Below are 14,398 nucleotides of genomic sequence, written 5' to 3'. Positions count from 1 at the left end.
GAAGGAGGGAGGAGAGTATCTGAGGTATTTGCTGCTAGGATATGAAGCTTACATATGCAGTAGTAAACAGACACTAAGCACTCTGTTTCTCATTTATTTCAGGCAATGACAGTGATAGATTTTAAACCCTCAGGTGAGATGAGGGCACAGCCAATAATGACACCATATAGTTTGCTTTCTACATAGTCAAATATATAAAAGTTTCATGAAACTCATCACTGGGACAGCCAGTATAGTCAGTCCATGAGTTGTCTATTCAGTTAGACCAAGCTTCTTCTTCAGAGACTCTGGCATTTCAGGTGGAGGTGGACGAGGAAGTCTGAAATAGACCTTGACAGAATCATAGATGAACCACTGTAGTGCAGTCAGGGTACCGATCATTATGATACGGGCAAACAGACCTTTCCATACGCCTGGGGAGTAAAACAAAGCAGGAGTAGTGTTAAGAAGCCAGAAAACCAAAGAAATTCTCCCCAGAACACCACACATTTGATCAAAAATACATGAAAGTGTCAACGTACCTCTGAATCCAAGCCTCTGGAGAACCTGTGAGGCAGAACTGCCCTTTTCTTTGTTCAACACAGACACCACGGAGTCAGCAGGATGGGAAACAATCGCGCAGAAGACACCAGCTGAAAGAGTAATTCCACATTAGCTCCACAGTGCTTTTACCTGTACTGCACTGACAAATGCAACCAACTCAAACCACACCTAGTAAATTTCACACTATTTACATCAAGCCTCCTGGTATCCTAAAGGACAGCAGGTAAATACTTATTATGGGATGTGAATATCAGAAAGCACCTCAGTCCTGCTTTTGCAGCACCTCTTCTGTTAAAACAAAACTCCTGATTGCTTGGATACTGAAGTCACCCTTCCATACACACCTCTCCTTCTTTCAGCTTCCTGCAGCCTAGCAAACATTCAAGTTTCCTCCACTTAAATCAGCTGCAGTTTCTAGACTTGGACATTAGCATTAGTATTAGTAGCACACAGTAACAATTAAGAGTATTGTCTTACTACAGGATGCACCATTCTGATTTTCCACTTACAGACTGAGTAGTTTTTTCCCCTGCACATCTTAAAGCTACAACTCTAGTTACATCCACATGAAATTCTGAAATGGGTCATGCTTCTACTATTGTGGCAATCCATCAATGAAGTGTAGGACTTAAAGATTCCTTACCAATATAGCCTGCAACGAATGTGACTACCAGCTGTTCTCCCTTTGTACATTCATTTCGTGGCTTGGGAACGACATACTTGTAGAGAGCTTCAACAGTACGTTCAAAGCAGGCAAATTTCATCATTGTGTATGGAATCTGTCTCATCCACAACGGGGCAACACCTTTATAGAAACTGAACCAGAGCAGAGACAAACTCAGCTTCATTTTCACCAGTATTTAAGGAACACTCTTCTAACTTGAAAAAAAAAAAAACCAGCTTCTTGTTGCTATTCAGAGCACAGCTTCTAAATATCGACACCAAGGGTGAATTGTCTCAATACCTACAGAACTGAAAGTTTTATTAGTTCCTGAGGGATAACTTCAAACAGCAACACAAACTAGAATTTACCTGATCCCTACTGCCACTCAGCTTTTTTTGTAGTGACTTTTCAGATTACACTGAATTGCAGCAATGCAGTTCTGAAGGCTAAGCATGTCCTGGGCTGCATCAAATGAAGTGTGGCCAGCAGAGAGGTGATTCTGCCAATCTACTCTGGTGAGACCTCACCTGAACGGAGAACTAAGTCCATTTCTGTGGCCCTCAATATAAAAGGGTATGGACCTTATGGAGGGTCCTGAGAAGGGCCACAAAAAAAATCAGAGGTCTCAAATACCACTCCTGTGAGGACAGGCTGAAAGAGCTGGGGCTGTTCAGGCTTATGAAGTTGCCAGAGAGACCTTATAGCAGCCTTCCAGTTCCTGAAGGGGGCCTATAAGAAAGCTGGGGAAGGACTGTTTACAAGGGCATGTGATAGGATAAGGGACAACTGTTTTAAACTAGAGCAGAGTGGATTTAGATTGGACATTAGGAAGAATTCTGTAGTACAAGGGTGGTGAGACATCAGAACAGGTTGCCTGGGCAGCTGGTGGAGGCCTCATCGCTTGAGACATTCAAGGTCATGCTTGATGGGGCTCTGGGCAAACTGATCTTATCAGGGATGTCCCAGTGGGGACAGACTAGAGGACTTCAAGTCCCTTCAACCCAAGGCATTCTATGCTAGTACAAGTGCAATAAAGGTGATGTCTGCATACCAGCCAAGTCCTGATAGCGATAAATGACTTGTATAGTTACAGCCATATCTATCAGAACAGAGAGCTAACATGCAGTTATATTACTCTTACATGCCAATGACTCAAGCATCTTCGACTGTACAACCAAAAGTTGCTGAGTATCTCTGTCTGGAACTGCTAGAAACTAAAGTTATCCGGCAGAACTCAGCACAAAGATACTCACAAAGATGGATCTAAGGAGCATGTGGAATTAGAAACAGCCAACTCACAGTTTCCCTGATGTTATTATCTTGAAATACAAAGACCAAGAAGTACTATAAGCTGAAGCTACAATTAGTTTGAGGAAGTTCTTCATTAGGTTAAAAACACTCAACATCCAGACCCTAAATAAAACCTAAAATGAAGAGATACTCACGCCCAGATGCCTTCTTCTGCAAACATCTTTGGCACAGCCTGCCGCAGGGTGTTAGCATACCCAGGCTGTGTCTGAATACGAACTTTAGCAGCTTCCATTGGAGCCAGAGCAATGTCAGCAAAAAACTCTGCGCTGGCAGATGCAGCTAAGTAGAGGGAGGTGCGCCACATGTATGCATTCTCCTGAAGTGAATTCAAACACACAGTTTCATTAATGCCTCCTGCTTTGGGGATTACTTTCTGCTACAGTTATGCTGCAGATATAGAGCCTCACATCATCCACCTAAGGCTTACCTCTCCCAACATGTTGCCATACAGGATTTTGAATACTTCATAGAAACCAAATTTACACAGCCCCTGCATGGAATATCCAATAAAGGTTGGAGCCCATCCTTTAGCCAAGCCACGAACACCATCTTCATTGACTGTCACTGAGAATCCATTGAAGATGCTCTTATATTTTTGTGGATCCACCTAAAGAGAACAGGCAGTTAAGTGTTTGATATAATACCTTTTCTCTTCTTACATCCTCATTCCTAAACATAAAATCATTTAAATTCCTTACACAGCTGCCTTCCTAAGGTTCCCTGAACAATGTACTTACCACCAAGCTACACCAGTGCAGCTTTAACAATTCCTTGCTAGCCTCAAACCCTTATTGTAAGTCAGCACACTCCTCAATACCCAGAAGCCACCAAACTGTCTGAATTTTGCTTTACATTTCTTCTCCAAATAGACAATCTAACCTTCTTAATTGACAAGACTGCATTAAATCCCTGCTCTAGCCATGTCAGCAATATACTGCTTTAATTACATTTACAGATAGTCTTTAAAATTTGACAGCTCCTCAGCAAGCTCACCCCCTCTCCATGTCACTCACACCTATATACACTCAGGTATTGCCACAAGCCAAGCCTAATGATTCACCTGATCCTTAAGCAGAAAAGGTTATTTGTCCTTTGTTAGTTTGATCCCTCCACACAGTCAGATTAAGACAAATGGAGCAATGTAGATCAAAGAGCAGCCAAGATCATCTACACTTGTACTCTGACTTCACAGTAAAGGCTACATACAACTCATTTTCTGCACACAAAACTCCAGAGTAAGATTTCCTTAATTTCAAAATTACAAAAAATACCAACCTGAATAAAATTTGTTTCATGTGAAATGTAATTGTTTATGAATTTCTTTGTTAAACAAGTCATTCTGACAAATTTTAAGTGACATCACACTTCTCATATTTGACATCATCTAACATTTCAGAGAATAAGAAAATCAGAAGTCAATCAAAGCTTTTCAGAAAGAGCTATGGGAGAGGCATATCAAATATTTTAGCAGCCATCTACTAGAGAACTATTTCACCTAAATTAGTCAGTTTTAAAAGATTCTGAATTTCAGAATATTGGATGTTCACTTGGGCACTGGAAAATTAAACTGTCTATGTCAGAACCACGTTTAATTATCATCTATGTAATAGCTGATCTCATCTTAAAAAGACATGAGAGGGCAGGCAATGGCTTTCTTCATGGAGAATCTAGAAAGAATTAGTAACATGCTCTGTACTGGAGGTGTACAGAAATTTTGTCAGGTTTTACAAGGTCACACCTGGTACCCTCCTCTTGCACCTTCCTGTAAGAAAGGTGCCTATCAGAAGCCCAGAACTAGTAACCCAAGCTGAGCATACTTACCAAGCAGTTGGAGCTTGGGAAGTATGAGGCCTTGCTCCCACTTTTATATGCAACACTATGTAGCTTTCAGGCCTTCAGCCCATTAACCCAGTTTGCAGTCAGGTTAAGAACTGTTTGGGATGCTACATCCTCTTTAGCCATGATCAGTCTCATTCTCAGGAAACTCACCCTTAAGCACAGGTAACCAAGATATCAATCTTGGATTTTTAAGCCCATAACAATAGAAGAGTCCACTTAAGCTACATTGTCAGAAACAAGACACACACTCAGCTAAAAAGTCATCCCTGCTGGCAGAAACAGGGAATTCTTTAACAGCTGGGCTGGCCACAAAGCAAATTTCTCAGACAGCAGCATGCTGCCTCTACCTGACACACCTCGTGTTTGTCTAGAACATTACAGAATTACAAGACTCAGACCAGAAACTGAGGTGCTCAAGTATGTGAAAAAGCCTCTCTTGTGAACTCTCGAGCCTTCCAGAAGGACAACACTGAGGAGTATCATGAGCAGTAGTCCTCAGTTTTGACTAGTTAAGTCTGACTTCTTTAGAGTTCACTCTTAATTGCCGGAGTTCTGTCATTGCAAAATTGCCACTTTTACCATCAGTGGCAGCCTATGCAACAGGGAAGCCACTAACCCCTGTACCTCCTGAAGTCTGGAAGTGTGCTCCACTCTCGGGGCACAGATTTGCCTGAGCCATTAGTGTATTTTCCTCCATGGCTGTTCACTAGATGATTTTAATAAGGAAGTCAGCACTGCAAATGAAGTGCAATGCAGCAACACTTCCCATTCAATCCAGAATCCCCTCAAGAAAAGCAACCATAACCAGTGACAGCCTTGGAAATACCATTTCAAGTTTTACCCAAAGTGGCATCATTAGATAATATCCAATCCATAAGCCATGCACTGATATTCACAACATTAATACATCAAATTATACATGCATGCTACTTCAGGCTGAAAAATTAAGACCTTCAAAATATTAAGGATACTGGTTCTTTTCTCCAAAAGCACAGTAGTACTAGAGAGCCCAGCAGCCAGAAACTAACATTATGCTGGGTGTCTTTTAAGCAAAGAGTTAATTGTGCCTTAAGTACAGTCATAAATAATTCATCCAGGTTGTCCCAAATACCTCTACTTCTCTTGAAGTCTTAAAGCAGACCAATACATTTTGTTAGTCTTACAGCAGACTTAATAAAACAGCACTCAAGTTTACTGCCAGCCAGAAAAGACTGCATCCCTGCTGTAAACTCTCAATATGCTGGCTAGGTAAAGAAGAAGTTAAGAAATGTTGAAGTTAATACAAACCTGCATACGACATTTCACTAAATCCAGAGGTACAACAGCAGTGTGTGTCAGGCCACAACTTAGGACCCCACCAACGCCACAGAGAGCATAAAACTTGAGCGAGCCATATTCACAACTGTATTCTGCAGCAAAAAATAAAGACACACCATGCTTTTACATTAACTCCATGCACTCTTGGACAATGATGTCCAGGGGATGATTTATGCCTCTGACTCATTAGTAGATTAAATGTACCACACTAAACATGCTTTGCCAATGTCATGACATACCAGCATGCAGAACAAACCTGCATTCTGCATTTAACCAGGTCTAGGGGAACCAGTGCTGTATGTGTTGTTCCACAGCTAATAATTCCACCAAGGCCACAAAGTATAAAGAATCTGTTTGAGCCATATGCACAGCTGTATTCTAGTTAATTGGAAATAAAAATATAGGTTGGGTCAATCATAAAAGGTAACAGAGATCACAAGAGAAACAAAACTAACTGCTACCTTCTCAAAAGCATTAACCTGACATAATCCCCATGTTATGTTATTCAGTCACAGTGTTACAGGCAGAAATAATTCATTGCTTTAAATAAACACCATTTGGATTGACAAGATTTCATTCTAAGCCTCCAAGAGAAGTTTGTTCCTTTAGGGCAGCAGTGTAAGACACAGTTAAGGTTCAGCTCACAGCATCTAAAACCACAGAAATTAATCCTTAGAGCTGCTGGTAGAAATGATGACCCAGGGTTGTAATTACCCAACATTTTCTTCCATCAAGGAATTCAACAATAGTGCTTCTCTACTATTCTAGAAACAAAGCTTCTTTGTTTAAATATCCTGAGATAGTGCAACTTCTGTATTTAAGCAGATCGTTATAGGAGCTCAGTACTGGATCTTTATGTAAATACATTTTCAGGTACCCATATTTTTAATACACCTCTTTCAAATACAGAATCTCAGATTTACACAGCTTGCATTTAAATTGCAAAATGTTACTAACCATCACATTGAACACTCATAAAAACAGTTGATTAAATACTTGAGATCACAGCTAATCAAGGGATGCTTCATTTGCACTGTTCCATACAGTACTATGTATAAATCCAGTCTCAAAAGAGTAAGCTATTAATTTTCATGAATGCCAACAGAGCAAAATTACTGGAGCTGCAAAACAGGGATGTTCTGTTTTTGAAGAAGCCACAGGGGGTATGATTATGTGCAATCAGAAAACACTCAAATTTAAAATTAACAGTAAGAAATAAGCATAAGGTAGCAGCAGTTATTCTACTATACTCAGCTTATTAAATATATAAACAAAAGCAAAATCACTATACTAAATAAGCATAGAGAAAACAATATATATAGAAAACACTCCCCAGAGCAGAAGGGGGTAATCTGAGTTCTTAGATCTAGTGGCATTGCTCCAACATAGTGGACATTAAATGAGTAGCTTAGTAAGAGCTACCTCCAGAGCAACACTAATCAAGAGTGCAAAAAACTATTTTATCCAGAGCTTCTTTGCTGTGTCTTTTTGCTTCTAAATTAATTAATGAACATCAATTGCAATAGCACCCAGAGAACACCAGTTACACCAGCAGGCTCATCCAGATCTTAACTGCTATTGTAAAAGAATTTCTTCCTCAAAATGTTCCAGATTTTACATTACATTTTACATTCACAGTCCTCACCTTACTCTCCAAAATTAATCACAACACAACAAAAATGTCGTTTTTAAATTAAAATAAAAACTATCAAATCAAACACTCTATTAAGTATAAAATAGCTTTGTTATGCCAGCAGATTTGCAAGATGTAGTAACTTGTCAGAAGAACTTAAACACAGACAAGGTTTTCTACGCAGGTGTAAATTGAAGAACCGACTCCAGGTGTTTATTACAGGGTAGCTCTGTCTAGAAAAGCAAGCCAGTATCGAGCAGACTTGTTTGCAGGAACCTAAGTTCACACTGCAGTATCAGAAAGAAAAAACATAAGAGTGCAGGAGGTACTATTTCAGTAGTCAAATTCCCTAAAAAAAGAGCTGGCTAAACACGAAGCACAAATGGCAAGAGAGTTACTTTAAGGCACCTAGACAAAGAGCTGAGGTTGTTCAAATATAAATATTCACCACAACAACAGCTGTTCTTTTCAGCAGCTACATAAATATTTCATTTCTCTGCTACAAATCTGACAGGTTAACAAGGATAAATTCCACGAGCTGACCATAAAACATTTTGTTTCTGAGCTGTGTCGTGGTTGATGCCCTCAGATGAACTCAAAAGGTCTTGTGCTTTGTACTGACTTTGTGTGACCTTGAATAAGCTTAGATATCATCTGCAACGTTGTTACTGTCCCAACACAAAGGGCAGAGAAGCAGCTAGAAGTGAAATAACCAACACAGCAGAAAATATTACAAAGACTATGAAACTTTGCCCACATCTGCCTACAAATGGGATGAAGATTAAGCACAATGCTTTAAAGAAACTGAATATATTTAGCACACCGAAGACCTATTTAAGGCTTTAGTTAGCCAGCAACAGGATTACTACTGCAGTGAAAGGCAGGATTATTTTCTTGAAAACTTTATAAAATGCAATACCAAGTTCTGCATCTCTTTCACATACTGCATAAACGTTTGTGCAACAGCACTAACATCCTTCAGTAATCATTCTCCAGAAGAGATATCCTGCTGAAAGTACTTCCTACTTTTCTTTTACCAAAACAAAAAAGCCCAGAGAAATATTTCAAGTGATTAAAAGCTTAAAAGATTTAGACTTTTTAAAAACATCTACGTGTGCTATTAGGAGTCATCACCGTCTGACCTTTGGAAGTCAAAGTTCTGAAAGGACATGCAGGAAGCACTTGCACTGAAACCTCAAATGCATGGTTTCATTTTAGCAGAGCTACTTGGTGTGTGCCCTACAACTACAGAAGAAAACCCACACAATTATAGCCAGACCAGTTGCGGGCACCTGTAATACATCTGGCTGGCCAGATGTTCCCGTGTAAATGAACAGGGCAGAGGAAAACAGAAAAGAAAAAAAAAAAAGGTTGTGAGACATCTCTTTCAAATCTATCAAGGTTCACATTCTCCACGGAGTGAAGTACAGACCTAGAGCCTTAGTCCCCAGGGCTGCCGGCTCAGCAGAGCCAGAAAAAGCAGTCTCTCATCCCCAAGACGGACTCCGACCGAGACCTCTGTCATGACTTCGAAGTAGAACCCCCCGTTTCTTCCGCTGGTGACCCCGCATCCTTGTTGCCACAGCCCTCACTGGGAAGCGGAAGAGGCTGCCAGCACCTCCCCCGCCCGTGCCCTTCCTCGTCCTCCAAGCGGGCGCATAGGCCCGGCGCCCGCTCCTCCCTGCCAGGCCGAGCCCAGGGAAGCGCTAACTCTTCCTCCGTCACCCCGAAGCGCACAGACCCACCAGAGCTGGGGCGGCAGGGGCACCGGTGCCCCCACCGCCCACAGGCCTCGCCTCCGCCGCGACCCTTCCCTCCCGCTCTCACCTTCAGCGGCGGCCGCGGCCGCCAAGCTCCGCCGCGCGGTGGGCGCCTCCGCCGGCTCCGCGCGTTTCCTCAGGCCATCCTGGGCCAGCTGGAAGTGCGGCGCGTAGAAAGGGTTGAGCCGGGCGAGCGGCACGACCGACGAGAACATGGCGACCTGAGCAGGGCGAGAAGCGCGGAGAGGCGTGGGACACGGAAGCCCGCCACCAGCCCGGCCGGCCGGCTCTGCACCAAGGCGGCCGGTCGCCCCGGGGAGAGCGGCAGGTGCTGCCAGGCGGGCACCCCGCGCCGCCCCGACTCACCTCGCAAGATGGCGGCAGCGCGGACCGCTGCTGGGGCGGCAGCTGGGCGCAGAGGCTGAGCGCGGCCTCGGCGCCGTCACTTTGTCCTTCGCGACGCGCGGGGCGGGGCCGCCGCCCAGCAGGCTGCAAGGCGATTGGCTGCGAGCGGGCGCCAGGGCGCACGCGTAACGGCGGCTGCCGCCCTGCCGCCCTGCGCCTGCGCGGCGCGCTCCCGCGCTAGCGGACAGCGGACCCCGCCCGGCCGCGGCATCGCGGCGCCCCCTGCGGCGAGGCGCGGAGTGAGCTGGCAGAGCTCCTGCGGACAGGCTTGTGGGAGCCTGCAGCCACGGCTGCCCGTCGGCTCACGGCCCGGTCGTCAGCTGCCCTTGCTCGTGCCGAGGTTAGGCTGGCATCGCAGCTGCCGCAGGCCTGGGAAAATCGGTAACTTTGGGCCGAAGGTCACTGGCAGGGAGACATTTCTTCTCGGACAGTCAGAGGTTTAGCAGTGCACTCTGCCTTCCTCCTTTTTGCCCTTCTCTAGGTGCTTGCCAATCACCCCACGCGTTCCCCGCTGCCTTCCGGCAGCCGTGTCGCAGCCCTAGGCCATGCCACACCAGACACACCCAGGCTGTGCTCTACCGGCACTACTGCATCTCACCCCGGGGACAGTACCCTGACAGTCACACCAGCATGCTGGCTTCCATTCATGATCTGCAGCAGTTTGAACCACACTCGGGTTTTTTAATCCTCGTTATTGCTCAATTCCAGTTCTGTTAACCTGCAAGCAGCAGATACTCTAGCACAAAAGTTAACTCTTCTCACCAAGCTCCAACCACAGCTCAGCAACAACCCAAGCAATGTCAGAAGGTGGGCACCAAACACCTTCGACTGCAGCCTCTACTGCTCAATTTCACCTCTGGAGCACAAGCTTGCAAAGCACCTTGACAACACCAATGCCACAACACCTGCAACTGCTTATCCTATTGCTAGTTACTCGTTTGTTCAAAGTAGAAAGTTATTTAGCACAGCAGCCATGCTTGGCCTCAAGTACTCAAACTCAAGAGTGCAATTTCACCCGTTTTAGTGGATTTAGAGAGTACAAAACTGGCACAGCACAGTTCAGCTACGATTCCTGGGCACGAAGCTATAATGTAGCCTATAGCATACCAGCACTGCCACAGAAGAAACCCCTCAGTCAGTGCAGCAGCTCCTGTCCAAGTGCCCGGGGGGATGACCTGCCACACCAGCCTCGGGGCTTGGCTCTATTTGCTGTATTTCATAACCAAGGTGATCCAGGCAGACTCATATACAGATGAAAATGATGCATGCCTAACAGCACTGTCATAGAATTCAAGGTTGAATAAATCCCTCTCATGGAAACTAGACTCCAGTTGCCAAGTAGAAAGAGGTTATCTGAAACTTACATTCCTCAAATACTTTGGTTTAGCAACCAGATGAGAGCCTGAAGTGCTGCAGACTTCACTGCCACTGCCAGAAATGGAGACAGGTCAGAATTGTTCATTTCACTATTGTTGTTTTGCATTGCTCACCCACCTTTGAACAACTGTTGGTAGCAATGCTTTATCAAAAAGCAAAATACTAACTTTTTTATTAGCTCTTGAGACATTCACAGGATATTAGGAGTTGGAAGGGACCCAAAGGGATCGAGTCCAACCCCCCTGCCAGTGCAGGACCACACGATCCAGCACAGATTATGGAGAAGTGCATCCAGACAGACCTTGAAAGTCTCCAGGGAAGAACATTCTTGAGACTTGGAGCATTACCTTGAAATAACACACAAAACATAGCAATTCTTGCAGTTTTTAACTTTGCTCTTTCCAATCATGAAGGATGGACCTGTGACCATATTTCCCTATAGGCATCTAGTGGCAATTTGTGTGCACAACTGACACTTAGAAGCAACTGGTTTCTTTGGGTTGACAATTAACTTCCAACAGCTGCATTATTAACAAATACTATTAAACAGCAGTCTAACATAACCTTATGAAAACACAGATAATACATGGTCTTGCTGAATGTGTACCATTTTACATAGAAAATCCCTTCAACTTTTCCCAGATGTCCATCATTGGAACCACCTAGATTCATCTTGTTTCTGACATGCAGTGAAGGTAGTAATAGAGGAAACCATGAAAGACATTGCCTTTTAGCATCCACCTCTGCCAGATTCAGAGTAAGAAGAGCTATTGCAAATTAATATTTTTAATGAGCAGCTTTTCAAATTTTGGGAGCTTAGAAAAACACCCATTTGGCAACTCCATAGTTTTCCTAATTACACCTTAACTTCAGTTATTAACACTCACCATATTCCCCCTCATTCACCTCAAGCAGCATAAAAATCAAGAAATGGTAGACTAGTTTCTGACTTTTCACAGTTCTAGCCTTTTGGTGAAGCCTTTAAATGAAAAAGTCAAAGCTTTTACAAGCTTGTATACTCTTGAAAACTAAGTCACCTGGAGAACAATGAGACAGTGAAAACAACCTTCCACATCTTTGATGGTAAAATCAGCATAAACAGCATCTGCTCCTGCTGGCACAGCATGCATTTCACATATTCATTGTGCCAACACCAGAACTCCTAGAGAGTGATTCTAGAGAATCAGTGACAGAACAATTCAAGCTGTAAGTAGGTTTCACAAGTCAAAAGAAGCCTTAACACTGCAGTGTGTCCTTCAACAGGATACAGACTGACTAGCTTGAATGACAGCAATCACATCGAGGTCTCTTCCAGCCTGGCTGATTCTATGATCTTCTGCAGAAGCAGTGAAACCTCTCCTATTCTACTTGTCACTGCAATAAATGTCCTCATCCTATACCCTTTTGAACTCTAAATCCCCCCTGACATTGCATGTTTTTCCTCCATAAGACAGCATATTTTTCTCCTAATAAAAGGCAGCAATGCAAATAAAATTATTAACCACAAACTACCAGTATGGACACAGAATTTGAAAGTGAGGTGGGACAGAAAATGCAAGGAATTTTTCTTAAATATATATATTATTTGTAGGGCTATTTCACAAGTTGAATTAACTTGCAGGCCTTGTGCTGTATAAACACATAGAATCATAGAATCAACCAGGTTGGAAGAGACCTCCAAGCTCATCCAGTCCAACCTAGCAACCCAGCCCTAGCCAGTCAACTAGACCATGGCACTAAGTGCCTCATCCAGTCTTTTCTTGAAGACCCCCAGGGATGGTGCCTCCACCACCTCCCTGGGCAGCCCATTCCAATGGGAAATCACTCTCTCTGTGAAGAACTTCTTCCTAATATCCAGCCTATACCTACCCTGGCACAACTTGAGACTGTGTCCCCTTGTTCTATTGCTGGTTGCCTGGGAGAAGAGGCCACCCCCCACACATCTGTTGTAGCTTACTGTTGCACTGGTGCAAAGCAGCCTAAGCAAAAGTCACAGGGAAATTTTAAACAGGGAGAGGTAAATTTACCCATCACACAGTAGAAATCTATATTAACAAAGTACAGAGAAACACTCATGCTTGTAAATAAATGATTGAAAACTACACCACCTGTCCCTGTACCTATTTTGATCAGATTTGAAAATGTTTTTCAAAAAGCTTTTATCAGCCAAACATGCAGCTCCATCCATATCAAAAACAAGGGAAATGTGCCTTGTGCAAGGCACACCACACAATTTTGCAAGCTTCACTTGCATTTTCTTCTACTGAACAGTCTGCTCATGGAGCCTTTAAAGACATTATTTCTGTATTCAGCTGTTCTAATTTAACTCAGCACAAACTAATTAACACTTCATTAAAACATATTTTGTCCACAGCATGAAGAAGGCAGTTAGCAGCAACAGAGGATACATACTGCTAGCAAATAAACTGGGAGAAGAAAAAGTTTCTTTAGTTTGCTACTTAAATACAAATCAAGGTTTCAGAATACATACACAACTTGAGAATTTCTTGCTCAGACACTCATGGTCTCATCACAGATCAGATACCATAAAATAAAGTCTCAACACTGCAAGCAACACCCTCTAGTAATTTGGAGCCTAGTACCAGACTCCTGAGATTGGGTGACTGCTAGAAGACCAGCACACAAATTTAAGAGGAAAAGTACAAGTTGTTAGAAAGCTCTAGTTCAGATAAGAAAATCAACAGCTGCTGTTTTCAGCACAGCACTTGAAGCATTATGATGAATCATGAAAATAAAACCCACCATCTGCCAAAAAAAATTGTCATGTCCATTAATTTACACAGGCCTTCTTCCAGACTTTGCAGCCCTTACCTTGAAGGGAACTTAAGCAATATTTACTATGTCAGAAGTCATTTTTGCAACTGGAATTTGGCTACTAGTAGGAGTCTATAAAATTGCTGTATTTGGCGACTGGTTCTGAAAGTTTAACCTGTCTCTGTCTAGAAGGCAAAATGAACTATGGCACAATGACCAGCAGTTCCTATTGCTTCAGCATTTTGCATCTAAGTATAGCATCCCTCAGCATAACTTACATGGCAGTATTTCAGAGGCTTAACTAATTAGCTAGTGGCACTGTTACTACATGTGTTACTCTTAGAACAACATGAGTAACTTTAGGAACGCTGGTAAATCTGTATTTGGGGCTGAGGGAGGAAGGAATATAGGGAAGAAGTCACTCTCAGGGCTCTCTCACACCATTAAATGCCTCAAGTATAAGAAGCTCTTTCATTACTTGAAGTATTCCAACTGTAACAGAGCTACATGTAGGTTACTTTGAGGACTTACATAGAAAAGTCTTTACCTTCTGTGAAGTTAACACTGAAGCTGATGAGATTCTCCAAAAGAGTACATAAATGACATAGTGATGGTATTTAACTGCATTTCACTTCAGTTTGGGGTTTGTTGCCTTTGGGTTTTGGACTTTTTTTTTTAAATGATGCTAACAGCATCCCTGAAGGAGGTCAACTGAAAGCATTTCACGTAACTAGAAAAGAAAGATACATTTCATGTTAAAACACACAGCAAAGT

The 14,398-nt window shown here is 43.0% G+C and overlaps 1 protein-coding gene and 1 non-coding gene across 2 annotated transcripts; both read right to left on the bottom strand.

The window, feature by feature from the left end:
• Positions 1 to 80: 80 nt before the first annotated feature.
• Positions 81 to 9,540, bottom strand: SLC25A3 (solute carrier family 25 member 3). The gene is made up of 8 exons (XM_064154976.1): positions 9,434 to 9,540; positions 9,135 to 9,288; positions 5,645 to 5,766; positions 2,946 to 3,125; positions 2,653 to 2,834; positions 1,187 to 1,359; positions 522 to 632; positions 81 to 413 (listed from the first exon to the last, which is right to left on the bottom strand). The coding sequence occupies exons 2-8, from the start codon at positions 9,280 to 9,282 to the stop codon at positions 253 to 255; spliced, it is 1,077 nt and encodes a 358-aa protein (XP_064011046.1). The 5' UTR covers positions 9,283 to 9,288; positions 9,434 to 9,540; the 3' UTR covers positions 81 to 252.
• LOC135182152 (small nucleolar RNA SNORA53) lies at positions 2,246 to 2,484 on the bottom strand. Its single transcript, XR_010305065.1, has one exon. It is a non-coding gene; the product is annotated as a small nucleolar RNA SNORA53 (small nucleolar RNA).
• Positions 9,541 to 14,398: the final 4,858 nt, after the last annotated feature.

Source organism: Pogoniulus pusillus, chromosome 15 (genome assembly GCF_015220805.1).
Source record: "Pogoniulus pusillus isolate bPogPus1 chromosome 15, bPogPus1.pri, whole genome shotgun sequence".
NCBI classification, from domain to species: domain Eukaryota; kingdom Metazoa; phylum Chordata; class Aves; order Piciformes; family Lybiidae; genus Pogoniulus; species Pogoniulus pusillus.
Note: the sequence above shows the minus strand (reverse complement) of the source record. Positions and strands in the feature narration are given on the sequence as shown.

What these genes read in the sequence shown, in the direction of transcription:
- SLC25A3 (XM_064154976.1), bottom strand. Translation starts at nt 9,282, where the DNA reads ATGTTCTCGTCGGTCGTGCCGCTCGCCCGGCTCAACCCTTTCTACGCG. An exon ending in TAGTGAAATGTCGTATGCAG is followed by an intron (nt 3,126 to 5,644) that starts GTTTGTATTAAC and finishes TGTTCTCTTTAG; the next exon opens with GTGGATCCACAAAAATATAA. An exon ending in ATTCGTTGCAGGCTATATTG is followed by an intron (nt 633 to 1,186) that starts GTAAGGAATCTT and finishes TTACTCTTTCAG; the next exon opens with CTGGTGTCTTCTGCGCGATT.